The following is a 24,646-nucleotide window of genomic DNA, read 5'->3' as shown; positions in this document are numbered from 1 at the left end:
GGCCTTCTTCTGGCATCCCATTCATAGAGATCAGAGGCCTCTTGGAATGCGGTGTAGCGTGACAAGTGTATGGTCCCTCCCCTCCTGGGAAGAGAGACGAACACACCCGGTCGGTGAGATCAGTGGGGCATATCCAGGCACGTGGCCTGCTGGCTGCGGCCCTGAGACCCCCAGCGCTATGACTCCCAAATCTACAGCAACCATACACAAGTGTGGGGGTCTGTTTCCAGGGGGTCTCTTTGGGTCCAGCCACTTTAGGCCATCATTTCAAAAAACCTCAGTCCTTGACCTCCATTCAGGGTGACCCCAAATCATAGGCAAGCCAGACAGCTGATCCAATTACAGAAGACGCATCCCACGTGTCTGCCCTTGTCCTGCATCTCAGGAGTGGCCTGTTCGTATTGTAATGTTCTCTTTCAGCATACAAAACTCGGTCCTCCCTGAGAAGCACCCCAAAATGACGTGGCTGCCCTTAAAGATTTCACAGTGCTTAATTACTTCATATCAATAATCAGTTTAGTAATGACCAGAGTAACTAAAATTTACTGAGCGCTTACCATACTGTTTACCCAACTATCTATCTGTATTCATTAGTCAGGATACTTGGGTTGGAGGTAACAAAATCCCCAGGGTTTACTGGTTCCTTTAACTGGGAGGGTTGAGCATCAAGCTGGCTTCAGGCTCAGTTGGACCCAGGTGTCAAACATCTTCAGGATTCTCTCTTTCACCTCTCAACTCTATGTCTGTTTGTTAACCTTGTTTTCTCCTACAGCTGACCGGCTTCCTCCATGTGGTAGGTGGAGGAGGAATGCACAGCCACAGAAAATTCCAGGTTGATGGCACCCAGCCAGCGAGCCCCAGGGAAAGAACAGAGCTGTCCCTCCCCACTTGACGTTATCTTCACCTTTATGGTCAATGCCTCTTTCACTGGCATATGTGGGGGGTTGGCAGCCATGAGTGTTCAGCCTTCCGTGGTTAACCAGACGTGCACCCCTATTCCTATTTCCATGGTATCTTTTCACTTTAAATTGTGTCTTTTAAGTTTTCTGTCTCCTCCAACAGACAGTGAGTGCCTTTGGGAGAGGAATGGTGTTTATTCATTTCTGCAGCCCCGGTGCCTGACATATAACAGATATTGTACTTGCTTTCTCTTGCTGCATAACAAACTTAGTGGCTTTAAAACAACACTCATTTATCATCTCAGTTTCCATGGCTTAGCTGGGTACTCTGCTCAGCGTCTCAATCAAGGTGTCGGCCAGAGCTGACATCTCATCTGAGGCTAGGGTGTCACCTTCCAAGCTCATGTGCCTATTGGCAGAATTCATTTCCTTGAGGTTGTAAGACTGAGGCCCTCTGCTCCCAGAGGCTGCCCACATTTCCCTCCCACATGGCCCTCTCCATAACGTGGCTCCTTGCCTCTTCAAGGCCAGCAAGAGAGGGGCTCCTGAGCTTTGAATCTCTTTCTCCCGGCAAGATGTGGACTCTGTTTTAAAGGACTCACCTGATTAGGTCAGGCCCACCCAGAATAATCTCCTTTTGATTAATTCAGAGTTAATTGGTCAGAGACCTTAATTACATCTTCTAAATAACTTCACCTTTACCATATAACCGAACCTAATCATGGGAATGAAATCTTATCAGATTCACAAGTTCAAACACAATCAACAGGAGATTTTATAGGAAATGTATACCAAGAGCAGGAATCCTGGGGGCCATCTCAGAATGCTGCCTATCCTAGGTGCTTAATAAACGTTTTTTGCATGTGAATGGATGGATGAATAAATAAATGGACTGTACTAATGAGTGAATCATGAATGACATGGTAACGGGATTATCTTCCAAGATGTACTGCTAATTCTAACCCCAAAGAAAAATCCAGTATAAGTAATGCCATTTAAAAGTAGACGCAGATGAACACTCCTCCCCAAATTCATAAAAAAGTGTGCAGTATTTTCCAATTGCTTGACAGTGCTTAATTACTTCATGTCATGACCTCCTGACCATGACAGATCCAGGAGGTTGTGGCTTGTTCAAGATGAAATGCTCTACAGGCCATGGGAATGTCCTTTTGTGATACAGGTGCCCACCGGAGTTCCACGATGAGGGTACGCTCTTCTACATGCTTAGCCTGGGGCTGTAGCCAAGAGCTCCCTGGGACATTGAAACATATTTTGGAAAAGCCTGGCCCTGCCTCCAGGCACCCACAGGAGTCCTTGTGTCTGTGTGAGAGCAGAGAGGATTCCATTAGGATTAGGGGACCAGCAGGCACCGCAGCATTCCGAAGAAAACACGAGTTTTGCCAGTACTTCTCCAGAGCTGCAGATATGTTCATCACCTTTCAGTGAGCAACATAGCTCACGTGCACTCCAGCACTTAATATTTGGCTACGTCTTTTTTTCTTTTTTGTCTGAATTTTCTTTTAATGAAGTATTACAGAAAAGTATACAGATCATACTGGTATGGGATTGTACTGGTCTTGAAACTTTTCTGTAGGGTTGAAAATATATTTATTTTATTATTTTTTTAAAAATTTTATTGGAGACTAGTTGCTTTACAATGTTGTGTTAGTTTCTGCTGCACAACAAAGTGATGGGCTATGTCTTTAATTTAGAGAAATTTAAAAGATGCAGAACTGGGCCCGTGAGCCATGGCCGCTGAGCCTGCGCGTCCGGAGCCTGTGCTCCGCAACGGGGGAGGCCACAACAGTGAGAGGCCCGCGTACTGCAAAAAAAAAAAAATATATATATATATATGCAGAAGAGCACAGAGACTAGAGTGACAAGCACCCATACTCCCACTGTGTCAACAGCTATTGAAATTTTATTTCCATCTAGTAATTTTGTTATTATTATTAGAGAAAATATGACAGATGTCATCAGAAGCTACTCTAATCCCCACAGTTTCATTCCCCTCAGGCTGCCAAGGCACGTGACACGCGACACGGCGTGTGTCCATTCAGCCAACTGTTTATAGCTATACATGTTGTGTGTGTGCATATGTGTAAATATGCATGTATACACATCCACAAACAATATGTAAGTATGTCTTACTTAAGTAAATGCTATTATACTGCACATGTTGTACATATTTATGTTTCAGAGGTCTGTTGAAGAAATATGCAGATCAAGCTCACTTGTTCTATCTGCTATGTAGTATTTCACCATTTGAATAAACTACACGATACTCATCCATTTCTTACTGATGGACGTTGAAGTCATTTCCACTTCTTTGCAGCTAAAAGTAATGTTGCACTAAACATCTTTTATACAGCTCTATGGCACATGTGCTCATGTTGACTTAGAAGTGGATACTGGTACCTTTATTTTTTTCTTCATTTTAAAATTCTTATTGAAATATTAGTTGATTTACAATATTGTGTTAGTTCCAGGTGTACAGCTATGTGATTCAGTTATACACACACACACATACATATATATTCTTTTTTAGATTCTTTTCCATTATAGGTTTTTACAAGCTATTGAGTGTAGTTCCCTGTGCTATACAGTAGGTCCTTTTTTTTTTTTTTTTTTTTTTTTTTTTTTTTTTTTTTTTTTTGCGGCACGCGGGCCTCTCACTGCTGTGGCCTCTCCCGCCGTGGAGCGCAGGCTCAGCGGCCATGGCCCATGGGCCCAGCCGCTCCGCAGCACGCGGGATCCTCCCGGACCGCGGCACGAACCCGTGTTCCCTGCATCGGCAGGCGGACTCTCAACCACTGCGCCACCAGGGAAGCCCAGTAGGTCCTTTTTGATTATCTATTTTATATGTAGTAGTGTGTATATTTTAATCCCAAACTCCTAATTTACCCTTCTACCCCCTTCCCTTTATGGTAACCATAAATTTCTTTTCTACGTCTGTGAGTCTATTTCTGTTTTGTAAATAAGTTCGTTTGTATGATTTTTTTAGATTCCACATATAAGCGATATCATATGATGTTTTTCTTTCTCTGCCTCTCTATCTGCCTCTGTCTACAAATGAACTTATCTACAAGACAGAAATAGAGTTACAGATGTAGAAAATAAACTTATGGTTACCAGGGGGTAAGGGGGGAGGGATAAATTAGGAATTTGGGATTAACAGATACACACTACTATACATAAAATAGATAAACAACAAGGACCTACTGTAAGCACAGGGAACTCTACTCAATAGCTTGTAATAACCTATAATGGAAAATATTCTGAATCACTGTGCTGTACACCTGAAAGTAACACAACATTGTAAATTAACTATACTACAATAAAAAAAAAAAACCAAAACTCAGAAAAAAGCAGTCTGGTAAATATCTTAGCAACTTGAGGATGATTCTGTCACTCCTGTTTCTGAAATCGTGAATGCCAGGAAACTCAGAAAAAAGTTTTCTACGTGCTTCTAGAAGACTAACTCCCCTAGTCTGAGGTAGTAGTCCTGTTTTCCTGCCACTCTGTATGTGTGTGTTTTTGTGTTTTCCTCCTTTTTAGAGTTCGTAGGTTATTGTGTATGTGTTTTAATCTTTACCCATTTTATGGTAACCACTGCATATCCTTATAGGAAGTAGGAATCGGTAAAGCATGAGTATACATGTGACCTTCAGAAATAGAAACTGGGCATGGTGTTTGCCACAGTTCTGCCACTTACTAGCTGTGTGGCCTTGGACACCCCATGTGATCCTCAGTTTCTTAACCTATAAAGTGGGAACAGATGTCTCTACCTGTGAGGGTTAAATGGCACAATACAGGTAAAGTGCTTCGGACAGTGGCTTGCCAGTGAATACATAAATACATGTATGCTTACAGACTCGATTCACCTAGCAGCTGCCTGAGCTAACTAAACACACATACAGTTCTTCATCAGTGACTAGGTAGAAAGCAAATACTCCATTCAGGAGCTTTTAGGATTGGAGCACTTGGACACTTGGGCCCATCCCCTTGATGGTCTGGCGGTGGTTTGGGTTAGAAGTCTCTGGGCCCCCGGCCACATATACACCTATTTAAAATTCATCTAGGACTTCAGTGAGGTCTGCTTTGGACAACTAGCTGACTTGGAGGCCCGAGGACCTCATGGGTGGGATCTGATCAATGGAATCTACAGATGTCAGTTATTCCTTCTACCCTGTCAGCTCTGAACTGCAGCCTCAAGGAGATTGCTAAATAAAGAGGCCAACGCAGGCTGGGCTGAGCAGCTCTGTGGGCAGCTCCCACCCTCCCCAGCTCTAGCCAGATGCTCACCCTGCCCTGTCCTGGCCTCCAGAGGCAAAACAGACCAGAGGCCTGCCTACAGCTGCCCCAGCTTCACCCTTCTCCTGCTGCCAGTGTGTACAGGCCTCAGGGTTAAACAGTTTGCTTCTCCAAATATTTCATGTATACCCAGGACTGGCATTTTCTGGCAGCAAAGATTAAAGTCTCTTATAATGCTAGAAAAATTTTAAAACCCATGCTCCATTTTGTAAGTATAAAAATCTCTTAAGCGTTCGATGTCTAACAAAAGTCGCTTTCTACAGCAAGACTTACTTTCCCGCAGCTTTGTTTTCATAGTGTTTTATCCCCATACAAAATTCTAATAGGCTACAGACTGAGAGGGTCCAGAGCTGCAGCTTTCTAGAAATATTCTACATTGAATTTTTTAATGACGCTTTTTATTTTTAAATAATTTTTAAAATTAATTAATTTATTTATATTTTTAATTTTTGGCCACATTGGGTCTTCGTTGCTGCATGTGGGCTATCTTTAGTTGCAGCAAGCGGGGGCCACTCTTCCTTGAGGTGCGCGGGCTTCTCATTGTGGTGGCTTTTCGTTGCGGAGCACTGGCCCTAGGCGCGCGGGCTTCAGTAGTCGTGGCACACGGGCTCAGCAGCTGTGGCTTGCAGGCTCTAGAGCGCAGGCTCAGTAGTTGCAGTACAGGGGGCTTAGTTGCTGTGCGGCATGTGGGATCTTCCTGCACCAAGGCTCGAATCCGTGTCCCCTGCATTGGCAGACAGATTCTTAACCACTGTGCCACCAGGGAAGTCCCAATAACGCTTTTTAAATTTAAGAAAACCTACATGTTAGTAATTAATATATTAAGCAGTATATGATGATATAAAATGAAAAAGAGGGACTTCCCTGGTGGCGCACTGGATAGGAATCCGCCTGCCAGTGCAGGGGACACGGGTTCGATCCCTGGTCTGGGAAGATCCCACACGCTGCGGAGCAACTAAGCCCCGTGCGCCACCACTACTGGGCCTGCGCTCTAGAGCTCACGAGCCACAACTACTGAAGCCCACGTGCCTAGAGCCCGTGCTCCACAATAGGAGAAGCCACCACAATGAGAAGCCAGCCCACGTGCCTAGAGCCCGTGCTCCACAATAGGAGAAGCCGCTGCAATGAGAAGCCAGCGCCCCGCAACGAAGAGTAGCCCCCCTCGCTGCAACTAGAGAAAGCCCACGCGCAGCAACAAAGACCCAACACAGCCAAAAATAAATAAATTAATTTAAAAAAAAAAAAAGAAAAAGAAGTGTCCTGTGGCATTACCCCCTCCTGTTAACAGTTTATTCTATACCTTTCTAGAAGTGAATATTCCAAACCTATAGTACATATATAAACATACATAACATATATGTAAACATAAAAATATAATCATATATAAGCACATCTCTAGTTATTTCTCATTCTCACTCAAGATATATATACATGATATATGATATGTATCGTACTATGATATTATATATATTTACTTACTGTATGCCAAGCACCATTCTCATTGCTATTCATTTATTAAATCCTTTAATCCACATGTCAACCCTATGAGTTAGTACTACTATTTTTCTCATTTTCCAAATGAGGATGCAAAGGTCTGGAATGGTCAGTTATTCACCAAGGTCACAGCTAGTAAATGGTGACACTGGGATTTGAACCAGGGCACTCGGACTTGAGCCCTGACTCTTATTCTTATCTACAGTACTGCTGTCCTTCAATTTACATTTTTTAAAATATATATAGTGGATATTTTCCCTGTTAGTACACATATAAACATTTTATTTGGTGGGGGTAAGAATTTAAATAATTTTAAGTTATTCTAAAGTTAAGTTAGAAAATACCATTTGTTTCCTTCATAGAGAGTGAATTGTTCTTGATTAAAATAGTCCACTCATATCCGCTCAAACTTCTAGTTCCCTAGGCTCTACTGAGCATTTCCTGCCTGTTCCAGCCCCACCTTTTTTCATCTGGGCCACACTATATTAATGGCTACATAATAATCTAATAAATAGATATCCTGTAACTTTGTTTAATCTATTGACAAACACTAGGTTGTTTCCAGTTGCAAGATCAATCTTACACACCTCTGTGCAGGAGCTGCTGGGTCAAAAAACAAGTAAATTAAAATTTTAATACATGTTATTTTGCTCCCAGAAGGTTACATAAATTTACACTCTCACCCACAGAGTGTAAAAATAACTGTATAAAGTTGTAGAAAAACAACCGTTTCTCCATACACTCATCAACACGGAATTAACCGCTGTCAGATTTGTCAGCCTCTTGTTTGTCCTTTGTCCTCTGAGGGACAAACCTCTTCAGATCTGTCCCTCAGATAGGTGTATAAAGTGTCCCCTTGTTTTAAGTTGTAGTTCCCTAACTATGAGGGCGGCTCTGCATCTTCTCATATCCTTGTTAGCCATGCTAAGTTATTTTTCTGCAAAGTGTCTGTTCATATCTGATGTGTTCTTTTTGTCTGTTGGGTTATTTAAAAATGACTTAGTGATTTGTAAGAGCACTTGGTACATTAAGAAAACTTCCTTTTAGTTAAAATATGCTCTAATTTTTCCCTCAGACTATGATCTGACTTTTTATGAGATTTTGATGTGCTTAATTTTTAACCATGGTTAACTTATTGGTCCTTTTTTTTTTTTTAAATGGCTCCAAGGTACATTCACATGCATTTCTTCACTTGCCTATCACAGTGGCATGGGGAGACATTCATTATGGTCCCATTTCACCTACAAGCAAACAGGCTAAGTGACTTGCTCCAAGCACATGGCAAAGTGTGGGTGAAACCAGGTCTAGAACTTGGACTCCCTAATTCCCCATCCGGCTTCTTAACACCTGGAAGCCCATCACATCTTCCAAAAAGGGGTTTCAAGTAGTCATTTTCTTTACACCATTTTTTTTCAAACCTTTAAATGAAATAATAAGCACACACAACAGAAAATACAAACTGATCTCAGTGTTGACCTTTTCAAATATTTAGTTGGTTATAGCGCTGAAGAGGAGGATAGGATAGGAGGCTGGAGGGATGTGACCGCCCCACTCACCCTCCAAGGTAGATGCCACCCAGAAGCACAGAACCCTGCGACCTCTTATCTGGAGCCCAGCTCTCTCCCAGATGCCAGCGTATCCCACTGTCTCCCGGACATCACATAGAGGTCTTTCAGGCACCTCCAACTGAACATGCCCAGAACTGAACGCACCATGTTCCCCCTCCAGCCTGTCTTGTCCCCAGCTCAGGTAAGCCACCCGTGGCTCAAGCCAGAAGGTGGGAGTCACGATGCTTCCTGCTCCTCTGGCCTCCACCATCTGTCACAGAGATCTCTACGTTCTACCTTCTAAGCACTTTACGAGGGGTCCTCTTCTCTCCAACCCCACCACCCACCCAGCCCCTGCTCCAGGCCACCCCCATCTCTCCCACTATCGCTGCAGCTTCCTAACGGGCCTCCCAGTCTCTACACTTATTCCCTCTTGCACCCCTGCAACAGCCGCCCTAGAAAGGTATTTCGGATGGAAATTTCTCCATCGTCCCGCCTGGCTGAAAGCCTCTGTGCATTCAAGACAGAAGTCCACGCTCCTTATACAAGTCTACGACGTTGCCCACGACCTGGCCCGGCCCACTTGGCTCTCCACCACTGGCCTTCTCAAGTTCCGGAGTCCCAGAGCCCCTCCCTGAGCTGGGACAGGCGAAAAGCAGGTCGTGCAGGACCGTGCGGGGCGCGCCTTGGACCCGTCGGGGCGGAGGGCGTCCTGCAGTGACCGGCCGGTGATCTCCGGCCCCGCCAATCTCAGAGAGGAGCAGCGTCTGTCTGATGGTCTAGGCCAATCCTAGAGCGGGGGCGGGGCTGGGGGCGGGACTCCGGGCTCCTCTGCGGGCCCGGGCTTTCCGGCCCCCCATAGCTAAGTGCCCGGCCGCCACCGCACACCGCACCTGGTCCCCAGCAACCTCGCGCAGCTCTCGGCTCAATGGACCCGGCGCTGGCCGCGCAGATAAGCGAAGCGGTGGCGGAGAAAATGCTCCAGTACCGGCGAGACGAGTCAGGATGGAAGATTTGCCGGAAAGGCGTGAGTGAGGAGCTGGGCAGGAAGGGGTCGAGGGGCCTTTGCTCCCTGGGGCCGGGGTTCCAGAAGCCCCCAGGCTGCTCCTCTCCTGGAGGTTTTCTGCGTTCCATCCTCCGGAGCTAGCCTGAGGAGGAGATTGCACTGGGGGTTGTTTCCTTAAAAAAATATCGGGCCTGTTTTGCACACAATGACCCCCCCGGGAGATAAGTATCCGTCCGTTTCTTTGAAAGACTTGGCCAAGGTCACCTGGCTGGTAAATGGTTAGGATGGAACCGGAAGCACCAGGCTGCAAAGGCTTTCGTCCTTTCCTCCGAGCAGGAGCCCCTCTCTGCCTTCCCAGGAGGGTGGTGATACTTCCTGGACACATAGGATTTTTAACAAACAGACCTAAATTGCCCGAGGAAACAAGATGCATGGTGGTTTTTAAGGTGGTTTGAAAACTCCCCAGCGCTCTTCAGGTCAGCCACGTAAGATCCCTTTGTCACATCCTCCTGGGGCAGCTTTGTCCTAGACCAGCCCCCACTCTGCTACATGTCAATTGGGTACCTTGGAGATCTGCATCTCTTGGGGCTCTCGACTTTTCTTCCGTAAAACAGGGGATTGGGCCTGGTGATCTCCCAAGGGCCCTTCCAGCTCTAAAATTTTGCGATTCTGTGCCTTTTGACAGAATGGAGTTTCAGTTTCCTGGAGGCCATCTGTGGAGTTTCCAGGGAACCTGTAAGTGCACCCCTTGTTCAAAGCTTGTCAAAGGTGCCACACCTTTCCTGCCGTTTCTGTGGGTTTGCTTCCTAAGAGACTCCAGTCAACCCTAGCACCTGGAATCAACTTGCCAGTTATCTTCCGGAAAAGTTTCCGTGTTTCACTGCATCATTTCCTCAAACTATATTCTTGTGAAAGCTTGCCGTCCGTCCATTTCTGCAGGCCTGAGGGGAGGTGGGCTGGTAAACGTCAGCCCCTTCTCTGCAAGGCTGTCTTAAAGAACAGTGACAGACATGACTTCTAGTCCTTGTATGTAATCCCAGGATAAACAAGTTTGATGCCTTGGGGTCCCATTCCTCTTTGTGCTCCAGGTACCGAGGAGAAGGCATTGTGAATGGGACACCAGAGCAGGTGTGGGACTGTGTGAAGCCACTTGCTGGGACCCTACGAGATAAGTGGGATGAGAATGTGAACAGTTTTGAAATTATCGAAAGCATCACTGATGTAAGTCTTTCCAAGCACTGTTATCGCTAGACAGAAACTTGACTCTGTTCCCTCTGCGGGGGGTCAGTGACACCTTTAGGTAAGAGGAGTACACTGTGAGCCCCTGATGCCCAGCAAACAGGTTGCCCACTGCTTGACACTCAAACCCAGCCTCGGCCCAGGTACAGGTGGGTAACAATGAGACCCAGAGAGGTAGAGCTGCCCTAAACAGAGCTGAGAGAACGTAGCAGCGGATGATGAAAGCAGGAGTGCAGAGTGAACATGAGCTCTGAGGTTGCTGAAGCAGTGCCTGGATTGGACACATCAGCTCTAGTTTGAAATATTGCCCGTTACTGGGACCATGGTAATGAACTGAGTCCTGGCCAAAGAGTCGGAATTCTCTGCCAGCTGTAACGCCGTGCCAGGTGGCAGATGCTGGATGACAGTTGCTCCGTTGGTAAAATGTGTGGTATCTACTCTAGCGCTGCCCAGGAGAACTTTCTGCTATGATGGAAATATTCTACAACAGCGCTGTTCAATACGGTAGCCACTAGCCCCACGTGGCCACAGAGCATTTGAAAGGTGTCTAGTTTGAAGAAATAAATTGTTAATTTTATTTAATTTTCATGACTCGATGTAAATTTAAATAGCCACATGGAACTAGTGGCTACCATGTTGGACAGCAAAGATCTAGTCTGTCCTGCCCTGGGATCCTCTGTAGTATTAAGTATCCACCTCCTTTTGATTATAGAAGTTAAGGAGAAAAAGAAACACAAAACATCGCCAAAACAAATTAAAAAGTTGCCCTGGGGAAATGTTGCCAGCTTTTTCTGATTTGAATGGTGCCTTGATTTTGACATCTGTGAACATGGTACCCTCTTGGGTGTTTCTGTAGATGGTGCTGTGAAACCTCAAGCCATAGTTCTTTACGGGTCAATCCGTAGGACCCAAGTGTTCTTAACCTTGACCAAGAATTCACATTTCAGTTCATTATCACAAATTATGTCAGTGTTTCCTGAAGGGTGGGGCACATAATGTTAGGGCACTAGGTGATACAGTGTATTAGGTCTTTAACAGTCAAAGCTGAAATTGAATCACACATAGCGAGGTCACCCCATTTCAAATCTTCAATCTCTCTGATAACTTGAAGGGAAAAGTCTGGGATAGGCGCTAATGTGCCTTTGACACCTGTTTAACACTTGCGAATCTCCATTATAACAAACAGACAGCTGGCCTCAGCCTCAGAATTAGAACCCAAAAATCCCTTGTGTGTGTGTATATGTATACACACACACATATATATATATATATATATATATATATATATATTTGCAGTTGTCTTTTATTTATGCCAAGTGGTACCTTTTTTTCATTTCCAGTAGTTAAATAGCTTCCTTTTTAAAATAAGTTTAAGTTTTAAAAAGTGAGCACATTTAGATAAAAATATTAAGTGAATAACAGGATAGGTGCTACCAGAGATAGGAAAAAATTGTGAAGATAGTATACAAATAATTATACACAAATGCTTGAAGTTGAGGAAACATGGGTTAATGCCCTTTGAAACATAATGGAAATGTAATAACAGAATGACAGCATGATTTTGACAAATCTCAAATATCCTAATTCTGAGATTGATAGATAGTAGATGGATGGATGGATGGATGGATGAGATACAGAGCCATGCCACAAGTTTGTGGCAGTTATAACACATGCTGCCGCTTTCAGCATTTCTTACCAATATGTCCTCTTCATTTTGTATAGTTATTTTTTTTTTAAATCTCATCACTTCTGCCATTCCTACTACAAACTACTAGAATTCAGAAAAGGCAAAATTACCTTGTTTCTAGCAACAAGCTTTGGCCTTTAAAAAGAATATATGCTTCAAGAGAGGGGAGAACATGGAAATTCTAACTCCAGTGTGCAGTTCCTTGGCTAAATATTGATATCAGCATCCCTCAGTGTCCCTTTGGCCCCCTGGGGGATTTTACACCCTAGGACAGTGTATGATTGGAAGATTCCAGATGGGTGGGGTATGTGGCACCTTTTTCAAGTGGGAAAGGGAAACCTGCATGAAGGTGCAGGCTGTTCTCAGGCAGGTCATTCTAGGAAGGACACATGGAGGATGAGCCATCTGGAAACTGATTCCCAGTGCTCCCAGAGCCCACTGGAAAGTTCTCAAGTGCCCCCAGGGATTGCACGCCCACCTGGAAGACTCATACCCAGGGTCAGAGTTTTCTCAGCAACACACGGTGCCCCTAGTCTTAATAGCGAAAGAGGCAAGAGACCTTCTCTCCTGCTCCCCAGAGGTCTCCCCAGGACTGTCCCATCCTCGGGCCTGACCTGTACCTTGTGACCTGGAAAGGACTGGGGTCCCGCTGGAGGAGGGGAATCATGGGATAAAGCGTGGGGTGGGTTTGAAGGGCCCTTGGCTTGTAAAGTGGGAGAATGGACCTGGTGGGATATTCTGAGATGGAGTGCAGTTCAAGGGGTGCTCCCTCCCAGGGCTGGGGCTGGGAGAAACCAGAAAGCTGCCCAGGACACACATTTAAGGAGGCACTACTCTCAGGGTTAGGCAAGTACCGGGTCGGCCTTAGGAAGGAATGGCCTCTCTTGCCTCACCCTACTCCTGGCCCTATTCAAGCCTCATCTCCACCCTGAGCTTTGTGGTGAATTCCTTCATCTCTCCAAGCCTCAGTTTCCTCATCTGTCAAATGGGTTCATGAAACCTATTTCTCAGTTGCAAAGGACCACTGAGAGCTTTGTCCAGCCAGGCTCTTACTACGTGTTCAATTAATGGCAACTCTCATGATCTTTTGAGACATAAGCTCAGAGTGGTCCTGATCAGCCATGGGCAGCCCGTGTCACAACCCTAGACTCTACAAGCTGGGTGTGTTGCCATGACCCTTGGCACATCCAGGAAAGTTCATTCTAGACCCTCCAGGTCACAGCGCCACCCTGCTGTCAGTGCTATTCCCATTTTCCAGACCCTGGGGTATTGGGACAGGGTGGATGAGCTCCGAGTCGAGTTGGGGCGGGGAGCAGATGCGCGGCCATCAGACGCAACTGGATCCCCCTTCGCTCTGACAGACACAGTGCGTCAGCAGAACCACCACCCCCTCGGCCGTCATGAAGCTCATCTCTCCCAGAGACTTTGTGGACCTGGTGCTGGTCAAGACATATGAGGATGGGACTGTCAGTTCCAATGGTGAGTGACAGGGCTGCTGCAAAGCCTTCGTGGGATGCTGGGCTCTGTCTCCTCCACACCCGCCCAGCTCTTCAAGGAAAGCCGACCAGCTGGAAATCCCTGGAGCACTCACAGCCTGGGTCCCTTTTTCTGTGCCAGCCTCCCCTTGTCAGGTTTGGGAAGATTCTGTGCCAGGGAAGTCTGAGGTGGGAGAGTCCACACACTAGTAATTTTAATTATAAATCACAGATTTCATCAGCACCCCGTTTTCATCCCTGCTGAGGCGCGTAGTTTGTAGCCTAGACATGCGGGGTACGGTTTGGCTTCAGGGAACCCCAGGGTGCGGTGATTCCCTGCACCCACGGGGCACCTTCCCGAGAGGGCTGTGGGGCTGTCCGCTCCCCTGCTTCCCACGAAGAGCAGAGTTCCTGCCTCTGCACTTTTTATGGTGCCTCCCGCTGAAAGCCACAGCGCCTGCCACTCCCTTAATCTTCCACATAGGGGTAGATTGGGTGTCCACCCACACCTCGCTTGGCTGCGATTTGAGAGGGGTCCCTTCGTTCTCCTGCCCCCGAGCCTCATAGTCTGAAATGTTCTTTTCTCTAATATTCCAGCAGGCTTGGGGAAGCTGTGGACGTGAGTGTGTGCCTGTGTGTGTGCGCACGAGTATGCGTGAACGTGTGTGTGAGGGACGGGGGGGGTGGCAGTAGGAAGAGCTCAGGGCCAAGTGGCAGGGTCGTCCTCTGACGCCTGGGCTCCAGGTGACTGGTCTGTACCCACCGTGGGTGCCCGGTAAGGCCCTTCAGCGGCAGTGGCCCAACTGCCCGAAGTTGTAGCTCACTGACCGTCTTTCTCTGTCTACCAGCTACCAGTGTGGAGCATCTGTTATGTCCCCCAAAGCCAGGTTATGTGAGAGGATTTAACCATCCTTGTGGTTGCTTCTGTGGACCTCTGCCAGGGTAAGGATAACCTCTTGGATTGAATGATATTCCCAGACCTAACTGTGGCTTAACTGAGGACATTCTACTCAAGGGCAACATTAATGATAATTTGCAGTAATAAAAATGCCTCACCACTCTGTAGGCCTTGATGTTACAGAACCCTATACATACACATTGGTGACGTTAACACGCCAAAGTTCTAGGCACGTGGGAAAGAATTGCGGGGAGGTGTCATTATTTCTGATGTGGGAAACCCTCCCTCCGGCCCCAGGCAAGCTGGACAGATGTCATGGTGCCATTTAGCAAATGAGGAAACTGAGGCTCGGGGAAGTTAGGTGGTCTGTGCAGGGTCACGGGCTGGCCATGCGGGCCCTGGGCACCCAGTCTTCTCCTCCGTGTTCTGAGTGCTCTCCACCAGCCTGGAGCAGCCAAGAGCTTAGCTGTCCTCACTCCGAATCCCACACAGTTCTCTTCACCCCTCACCGAGGAATGAGGTGGAGATGCTCGGAGCTGAAGGGCGATTCTCAGAGCGTACCATGAGTCAGCCCCAGAACTGAGCTCAGAAATGGTTCTGTCCCCATTTTCTCACAGGTCATGGCCAGGTTCTTTTTGGTTTTTTGGTTTTTTGGTTTTGGCCTCACCGAGCAGCGTGTGGGATCTTAGTTCCCTGACCAGGGATCGAACCCACGCCCCTTGCAGTGGAAGCGCGGAGTCTTAACCACTGGACCACCAGGGCCAGGTTTTTACCAGGAGCTTTCCGTGTAATAATAACCCGAAGGTCACTGGTTTATCCTGGGAACCACTCAAGTTGACAAAGAAAGAAACTGTACCTGAGGGTCTGTCCCTGTCACCCTGCAACCCACAAACAGACATCAGCAGGGGAAACATCAAAGCTGTCACCGCACAACCCCAGGAGAAGGGTTTTGGTGCCATAGCATTGTACCTCAAACCCACATCCCACACCTCCACATAACACTTTTGACTAAGTTGGCTTTTCATGCATCTTGTGGCAGACTTCTGTTAAACGTAGCAAAACTTTATGAGTTTGAAAATAATAGCATAGCTGCAATCCAACACAGCTCCCCTCACCGTGCTCGCGCGCGCGCGCGCACACACACACACACACACACACACACACACACACACACACACACACACACACACACACAGGAATTTTCAGAATAAGAGTCAGAGCACTTTCCCCTTAGGGGCTGAATTCTATGGATATCTTCCTTGGGGAAAACACACAATTTGATGAGTATCATTATGCCTCATTCCAGATAGCAAGAGTTGATTGCACAGACTTTGTAGCTGGGTCACTTAGAGCCAGAAAGATCCCACAAAACCCAGCTAGTGTGGAGGTTTTTTTCTTAAGACATTTTAAAAACATTTTTTATTATATATGTTACAAATATTTCTTCCCGATGTGTTCCATATATATATATTTCTCGTTGTTTTATCTTTTGGCTGCACCGCACAGCATGCAGAATCTTAGTTCCCCGACCAGCCCGCCTCCGCTGCAGTGGAAACGTGGGGTCTTAACCCCTGGACTACCAGGGAAGTCCCTAGTGTGGAGGTTTTGACTCAGCTCGCTTGAAAGCATTTTATGTGGATCTGAAACCTATGGCAATGATGGTTCCCATCACTCTATGAATATAGGCCTGTTCTAGGTGCTATGGATTCAAGAAATGATGCTAATCGTGACAGGAACAGCAGCAAATGTTTATACATCACTCCTGTGTGTCAGGCACTCTTCTATTCTTTATATTTTATAATTTAACTCATTTTTATTCTTATAACAATTCTAAGGTACTGTTATTACCTTCATTTTTTATATGAGGACTCTGGGCACAGAGAGGTTATCTAACTTACTCAAGATCACACAGCCAGGAGCTGGTCAAGCTATAGCATCTGACTCCAAAATCTATGCTCTTAATCTAGAATTGACCCCTCAAAACAGATAAACCTTCTTGGAACTTAGATTCTAGTGGGAGCAGGGTAGACAGACAAAACACAAGCAGCATAATTATATCAGATGTACACGCTTGTAATGATCAGATTTTAAATGATTTGGAGAAAACTGAAACCAGATAAAGGTGCCAGGGAGGGATGGGGGAGCTAGACATCTGGGGCGTCACCAAAGGCCCCCCTGACAGGATGTTTGACCAAAGCACAGAACAGGGAGCCTTGGGGATGGAAGGGGGGCTGGGGGGAGTGCGTTCCTGGCAGAGGGATAAGCAGGTCCAAAGTCCCTGAGGTGGGGGCAGGCAAGGGGCATTTAGGGAATGGCATGGAGGCCATTGTGCCAGATGGCAGTGAGCAGGGGGAAGGGCAGGGAGACCCGGTCACCAAGGTAGCAGGGCCCACACCTTGGAGTCGTGGGCGCTGTCCTCGGAATCGAATGGGGAGCTGGTGGGGAGTCTGGAGCAGGATGTGCTCTGAGCTGGGTGTCCAGTGCTGTGATGCCTCTGGAGTGGGCGAGGTTGTGAGCCATAGCAAGGGGCCTAATTAGAGGTGAGGGATGGTGGTGTCTGAGTCGAGAGGCTGCAGCGGACAGGGCAGAGCTGTCAGGTTCTGGTTGTCCTCCAGGCGTGGGGGCTGGCGTTGGTAGCAGCAGCATAATCACATCGTGAATGCAGCCCTGCTCTGCGCCCAGCGAGTCTGCTGAGTGCTCTGCACGTGTTATCTCACGAATCCTTACAACAAGGACCAGTGGTGGACGCCGTTATCTAGCCCAGCCTTCTCCATGGGGAGACCAGGTGATTCCAACATCTCTCTTTGCCCGCTTTGTTAATGATGTCCCAGCGAGAAGCACTCTTCACCGTGACCACTCTATAAGGTACCGAGTTTGCCTCTTCCACCCGGCCTGTTGCGTGTTTACCTCCTACCAAGCCCCGTCCTCACCCGGCGGAAAGCAGGGTCACTGGGCAGACTTTCTCCCTCACCTGTTCAGGCCAAAGAGGACAGCACTGAGAAGTATGAGGGCTTGAGTGAGCCCGGGGAGGAGGAGCAGAGAGAAGAGACAAGGTCCCAGCAAAGGTGGAGGGGCTGGGGGTTGGTGAGCAAGGAAGAGAGTCCGATGATGCTGAGGCTTTGGGATGGAAGGCAGTCTGTGCCCCGCCCACCCCTGCCCCGAGTTCAGGCTCTGTGCAGAGAAGGCGTGAGCAGAGGAGAGAAGCCTGCCCAGCCAGCACCGTCCTGCACTGTCATTCATCTGCTGGCCCCCGGCCCCGTCTGTGCATCTGGGAGGGAGGGCAAGGTTCTAAAGGGTCTCCACTTCTCAGCCCTTGACCTCCAGGATGTCAGGAAACACTTGATGGGCAGGTGCAATGCTCCATGGGGTTCCTGATGAGACTCTGAGGCTGCTGACAGCTCCATTCAAATGAAACGCCAAACGGTCTCCGCAAAGCCCGTGCCTTTGTTGTCCTGGCAGTTGGGAAGTTCGTGACACTGAGGACCCCTTGTCCCTACCAAGTCGGGTCCCATCTCCTCCCGTGCGTGCCCCTCGCTGAATCTGACTCTCGCTGGTGGGCTTCCCTGCCCTTGTGCCCCTGAGCGTGAGGCCACTACGACTGCAGCCCAGGGAGGTCCGCTGAGTTGCTAGGTTGGTGACCGGACCCTGCCTCTCGACTTCAGCACAGGTCTGTGCCATGTTCCATGTTGTGGCCTCCCTCGGGGCTTCTGCCATCCCGCAGCCGAAGCCCCTTCACATGTGCGCAAGTTATGTGTCAGGTCTCTAAGTCAGCCATTCTCACATTTTTGGTCTGAGGCTCCATTACACTCTTAAATATTATTCAGGGCATCAAAGGGCTTTTGTTCATGTGGATTATATCCATCAGTATTTACTATATTTGAAATTAAAACTGGGACATTTAAAAAACATTTATTTTAAAATAACGATAATACGTGTATTATATGTTCACATAAATATTTTTGTGAAAAGTAACCATATTTTTCAAAAGAGGAAAAATAGTGAAGAGTGGCCCTGTTTGACATTTTGGGAAATCTCTTTAATGTCAGGTTTAACAGAAGCTCATATGTGCTTCTGCATTCAGTCTGTTGTGATATCACACCTCATGTAGCCTCTGGAAACCTGCCCCGGAAGCTGTTGACAGCTCCATTCAAATAAAATGCTCAGTGGTCTCCACGAAGCCCATGCCTTCATGGTCCTGGCCAAGAGAAAATTTGTGAGAGTGAAGTACACGCTGAGAGAATGGGAGTGAAAAAGGCAAATCACATCTTAGTGCTGTGATGAAAATAGCTCTGACCTTGCAGACCCCTTGAAAGGGTGTCTGGAACCCCCAGGGGCTGCCAGACCATTTGGAGAATTGCTGCCTTAGATGGACAGAGGGCAGCATTGTGTCTGTTCCTCCCAGGACCCGGTACAGGAGTGAGTTCTCTGAAAGCCTTGGCCCAGTGAATCAGGCACAGGGAACGAATGACCTTCCTGGGCTGGAAGTGGGGGGTCATCCTCGCTCAACGGCCTGGCGGGGCCATGGAAGCATCCACGAGAGGACCCGCTTCCATCCTGAAAAGAAGCAGGTCCAGAGGGACGCCCTGGGCAGTGAACCCAGCGAAACCCCTGGGTCTGGACCATTCATTCCCTGGGCGGGCTCTCTGCTCCAGACACATGACAGCCCTGGCCTTGCTTTCACAGGGAGCCCGACAAGACCAACCTGATCACGTTCTTCCAGACCGACCTCAGCGGTTACCTTCCGCAGGGCGTGGTGGACTCCTTCTTTCCCCACAGCATGGCCGGGTTTTACACCAACCTCCAGAAAGCAGTGAAGAAATTCTACGGCTGACATCCTGGCTGGTGGGCCGAGAACTGCCATGACACGTGCGGAGCTGCCATTGTTGGGACGCAGCTGGAGAGCCTGGGAGAACGCGGGCTCCTTTGGAACCGCTCTACCTGTGGAACCCACCAATGACCAGTTCATCTCCAGGGACATCAGCCAGAGACAGCCCCGGCCCCTCCTGCTCCTCCTTCCACTTGGGCGGGGCTGCCGTCACCCAGGCACCCCTCCTCCAGCAGGTTGCCCCCCAAGCCCCCCGACCACCGGACAGGGACTCTGCCCGGGCACCGTGCGATGCTCTCGGGTCCAGAGCCTTTCTGTGCCGATCACTCTCAGAGACCATGTTTCCCCGTTTGTTGAGAAGAATCACCATCAATCCCGAAAGCCTGGCTCAGCCCCTTGGTAGCATTCGAGCTCTCAGTCCTGTGCCACAGATCCCCGGATGTGTGTTTCTGATACCGTGCCAGACTCCCCCTTAAAAGACATCAGCTTGGCAAAATGATGCTTAAAAAATGAGATAAGCGTTCAGGAAAAAACACTTTGAATACTCCTTTTGTTGTCTCTTCTATTCAAATCATTTTTCTCTCTTTTTCCCCTGCATGAGTTAACTTTCAGGCGCCCCAGGGAAACCAGGCCGTTTGAATCTGCCCAGGCAGCGCTCTAGAATTGATTCTGGGCTCAGGGCACCTACAAGGGGAACCTGGAGGAGAGCCTCCTCTCCCCTGGACATTTGCCTGTTCTTGTGTTGTGTTATAGAAGATGGAGCAGGAGTCCTCTGACCTCCGGGACCTGGGGAGCCCGTACTGCTGTCAGCGGGAAGGACGGAAGAGCAGATGCCCCACCCCCAGCAGTGCTGGCTAAAATCCCCCCCAGGCCCCGCTGCAAGATGAAACGACCCCGAACAGGCTATGCCCAGCCCGGTGCATCATCAGAACCAGGGAGCACGGCCTTGCCACCTGGAAGGGGCTTCAGCAGCCACACGACTCCCTTTCCTTCTCTCCGGTCAGGGCCACACAGTCCTGTGTGGAATTCTCCAACATTCCCTCACAAGCTCCTCCATGGGCCCACCAACTTGCTGGTGAGGGAGGCCCCACGTGTTTGACCAGAGTGCGCTCGTATTGCAGTTTCTCAGGTTACTAGCACCCTGTGCAGGAAATTTCCAGAGTCCTCAGCCTTTGCGCCTCCAGATGGAAAACATTCCCCTTGTATCAGAGTATCTTGCTTCCCCACCTTTGAACCCTGGGGTGCCTGTCTTCTGAATGTGCCGAGGTCTGAGCAAGCTTTAAAATGCGAAAGCTCAGTGTCGGGGGGTTAGCAAGCCGCCTTTCTGGGCTCTAATGCAGCTGCAGATCCCACAGTCATGCCGTGAAGATCATCCACCTGACTGCCTCTTCTCATCAAGAAATCTTCACAGGACTCTTACATGTGCTTAGATTTCATTCATTCACTCGCCAAGTACTTAATGGGTCCTTACCTTGTGCCAGACGTCGTTCTGTATCAACTCATCACAATTTGATCTCCCAAACCCAGCCAATTCTGGGCACGCCAGCCCAGGACACCCAGGAAGGTGGTGGTCTAACCAAGATGGAGCCACCTGTGCTGCCCCATCTGGCCAGGAGGGGAGGTCAGCCTCCCAAGAACACGTCTCACTGGGCCCACTGCATGGACTGCACCTGCACTGCTCCTACGTGCATCTGCTGGCAGTGGGTTAAACTGCTTTGAGCACTGGACCAAGAGTCAGAAAACGTGCAAGTGGTCCCCCATCCCTGCCAGTTAGAAATGATGCCCTCGGACAGTCACTTAACACTCCTGTGCTTTGGCTTCCTGTCTTTAAAGAAAATCTGGGGGCATGAATACCAGTCCTGGGGTAGCCTGCTTAAGAGTCCATGCACATGAGATGATGATGGTGAGTCAGTGAGATGCTGCACAAAGCCAGGAACGAGGGCTGCCTGGGAGAGACTCTTGGATGGACTCATTTCCCTGGAGAGTTAAAGTAGATCCGGGATTGTTGTTTGTGTGTTTGCAGTGTTGGGGATGACTGGAATCATTGTTTGCAAAGGCACTGTTTTCTCTGCCTGTTGTCAGCTCTGAAGAAGGTGGCCAAGGCGCACTAAACCTCACCTGTAAACTGCAGCATCATGACGCTCAAATGGATGAGCTTTCGTTTTAAGACCTTCTTGCTGATTCTTTTTTTTTTTTAATATATTTAATTTTTGGCCGTGTTGGGTCTTCGTTGCCGCGCCCAGGCTTTCTCTAGTTGTGGCGAGCGTTGCGGTGCGCGGGCTTCTCATTGTGGTGGCTTCTCTTGTTGCGCAGCATGGGCTCTAGGCGCATGAGCTTCAGTAGTTGCAGCGCGCGGGCTTCAGTAGTTGTGGCGCACGGGCTTAGTTGCTCCAGGCATGTGGGATCTTCCCGGACCAGGGCTCGAACCCGTGTCCCCTGCAATGGCAGGCGGATTCTTAACCACTGCGCCACCAGGGAAGTCCGTTTCCTGTTGATTTTTTATTTGAAACTGGAAAGCTGGCAGTGGCAGCGGCAGCGTCCTCAGTGGTTCTATTTGAGCTCGGGGAGAAGGGGGTCTTCAGAGACAGAAGGGGTTCCTGGGAGGGCCTGGGCGCACCCTGGCTGCATGTGAGTCCTCATACAGCCCCACTCACTCACTTGATTCATCTGAGCTCCCAGGGAGGCTTTCTCCATGTCCCAGGCCCATGGCTGGCACTGTGCTCATCCATGCCACCACCTCCCAGTCCTGATGGAAAGACTCCTTCTCCTTCCCCAGGCTGGTCCACATTCATCACCTGGTTTGTCCACCTTCCTCACCTGGCTGCTTGATAAGACTCAAAACAATAACCCGATTATAGGAAACATCACTGTGTGCAGACACGAGATTGTGGCGGTGAGGGGTGTGCCCGCTGAATCCCATGGCCTGGGTGCCCAGCCCTGGACAGGCACATAGTAAGATCCGGTAGGGTGGGTGTTGAATGGGGTCATACCTTTCATGGTCAGACCGTGTTCAAATTCAGCATTTCTCTCAAATCTCAGGAGCTGACACAAATGGTTATCTCCAAGTTCTTGTCTCCTCTAGAGCTTGACACAGATAACTCTGAGCACATTATTTCTCAGGAAGAATAGGGCACGGAGCTGGAACCCACTGTGGTGAAGTCACTAAAGGGGCCTGCGTGAAGATTATGTTTCCCCAGGAGAGTTTTCTAAGAGTTCACTGCCAGGAAGCAGATTCTTAGCTTCCTGTGGACCCTGGAGAAGCTACTGGATGACATTAAGATGGCCCCTGTGATACTGGCCTGGGAGTAAGGACTCTTTGGGTCGTGTCTGTGGTCCTTGCCAGGTCCTCCCTCACACCCTTATTCACGGGAGCAGAGGCAGGAGCAGGGCTGACACGCTGTCCAGGACTCACCAGGGGGTGCTGGGTGTTGCTAATGCATTTCCTTGTCCCGAGCTCGACAATCAGGCATTAAGCGATGACCAAACTTAAAGCTCCGCAACGGGAGAGGCCACAGCAGTGAGAGGCCCGCATACCGCAAAACAAAAAAAAAACAAAAAAAAGAATACCTGTTGGGCTTCCCTGGTGGCGCAGTGGTTGAAAGGCCGCCTGCCAATGCAGGGGACACGGATTCGAGCCCTGGTCTCGGAAGATCCCACATGCCGCGGAGCAACTAGGCCCGTGAGCCACAACTGCTGAGCCTGCGCGTCTGGAGCCTGTGCTCCGCAACAAGAGAGGCCGCGACAGTGAGAGGCCCGCGCACCGCGATGAAGAGTGGCCCCCGCTTGCCGCAACTAGAGAAAGCCCTCGCACAGAAACGAAGACCCAACACAGCCATAAATTAATTAATTAATAAACTCCTACCCCCAACATCTTCTTTAAAAAAAAAAAAAAAAAAGCACCTTGGCCTTTTAGTCTCTCCCAGACCACAGAAGAAAGGACTCACTCTCCACATCATTTACCAGCTGGACAAGTTGCCTCTTATCTCTGGGTCTCAGTACCCTCATCTATACAGTGGGACAATACCACGCTCTGTAGACGCTGCTGTGATTACTAAGGACGGTGTCCACTTAACCCAACACGGAGCTTGGCTCGTGGGAGTGAAACGGCAGCCATCGTGTTGTACTCGCTCAGACTCATGCTCTAGTCCATTCTGTTGGCACAGCTGAGCACACGTGGAGTTTCCGTTGTTTGTTTACTCGCTCTGCCACTGGGTACCACCCTGGCTAGGAGCACGTCTCCAACCCAACCAAATCCAGTTTTGCAAATGTTTTGTGTGCTAGATTGTGTTTTCCAAAACAGCCCCAGCAATCTTTCCCTTCCCCCTAAACCGGGGCAGGTTTGTGCCAGCTCTGACTGATCGAGCATAGGAGAAGTGATGCTATTTGATGTCAGAGGCAAGGTCTTAAAAAGGATGCAGCTCCTACGTGGCTCTCACACTCTCCGGGGGACACCCAGCTACCACGCTGTGAGGACGCCCAGGCCACAGGGAGAGGCCTCCTGCAACGTATAGGCCTACAGCTCCAGCTGAGTTCCCAGCCAGCAGCCAACATCAGCGGCCCGATATGTGAGTGAGTGAGTGACCCTTCGGGTGGTTCCAGCCTCCGGCCTTTGAGTTGGGCCAGCTGATATCAAGTGGAGAAGGACGAGCTGTCCCCCTGCAAATCTGCCACCATTGCAGAATCATGAGAAAAACGAAGGGTGCTGTTTGGGGTGGATCAAGACACAGTGATAGTCCTTAGAAAATCTGCAAAGCGAAACATGGATTTCATATCCAGTTGTCATATATCCATTTTATTTACAGCACCACAATATTATCAGTAAGCTCTCTCTAGACATAGTCTGTAGTTTGTATCAGCCACCCCAGTGTGACTCTGCCCTAGCTTTCTGGGACAACCCGCTTGTTGGGTGATGTTCTAGAAGGTCCGTCCGGACGTGGGCAAGCAGCCACCAGGAAGCACGCCTGTGCTTTCCCCCTTCGGGGTGGGGTTAGCAGTGACCCTGAGAATTAGCGGTTGTGGAGAGCTGCACACAGTTGGCTCTGGCGTCAGCTCTGGCGCGGGGCCTAGGGGTCCCCAGCAGCTGTGGTCCCCTTGGACTGGAGGCTCTTCCTCCTGAGGACGATCGTGACAGGTCCATCAGGCAGGGCCTTGATGATGTTCCAGGCTTCAAACCGTGTGAGGCCCTGCACGGCAGTGCCGGCCAAGTGTAAGATTTCATCTCCTGGCTGGACCGTCTCACTTTGTTCTGAGGCCGCCCCTGGG

The 24,646-nt window shown here is 48.9% G+C and overlaps 2 protein-coding genes across 3 annotated transcripts in view; one reads left to right on the top strand and one right to left on the bottom strand.

Annotated features, from left to right (window-relative positions):
- Positions 1-9,138: 9,138 nt before the first annotated feature.
- On the top strand, positions 9,139-19,930 carry STARD5 (StAR related lipid transfer domain containing 5). 2 transcript variants are annotated; one of them, XM_028496312.1, is made up of 7 exons: positions 9,139-9,281; positions 9,946-9,995; positions 10,349-10,481; positions 13,548-13,665; positions 14,510-14,603; positions 17,293-17,424; positions 19,243-19,930. In XM_028496312.1, exons 1-7 carry the CDS (start codon positions 9,183-9,185, stop codon positions 19,388-19,390), a joined length of 774 nt encoding a protein of 257 aa, XP_028352113.1. In that variant the 5' UTR covers positions 9,139-9,182; the 3' UTR covers positions 19,391-19,930. The 2 variants fall into 2 exon arrangements, with proteins under 2 accessions (XP_028352113.1, XP_007115256.1); XM_007115194.3 differs by lacking the exon at positions 17,293-17,424.
- Positions 19,931-24,165: 4,235 nt separating this feature from the next.
- IL16 (interleukin 16) overlaps positions 24,166-24,646 on the bottom strand; it is a 112,367-nt gene continuing 111,886 nt past the window's right edge. The window contains exon 19 of the mRNA XM_028495027.2: positions 24,166-24,641. Within this exon, the coding sequence (XP_028350828.1) occupies positions 24,448-24,641 (194 nt within the window). The 3' untranslated portion in view covers positions 24,166-24,447. The remainder of the gene's footprint in view (positions 24,642-24,646) is intronic.

This window comes from Physeter macrocephalus, chromosome 11 (genome assembly GCF_002837175.3).
Source record: "Physeter macrocephalus isolate SW-GA chromosome 11, ASM283717v5, whole genome shotgun sequence".
Taxonomy (NCBI): Eukaryota; Metazoa; Chordata; class Mammalia; order Artiodactyla; family Physeteridae; genus Physeter; species Physeter macrocephalus.
This window is presented reverse-complemented; position numbering and strand designations above follow the sequence as displayed.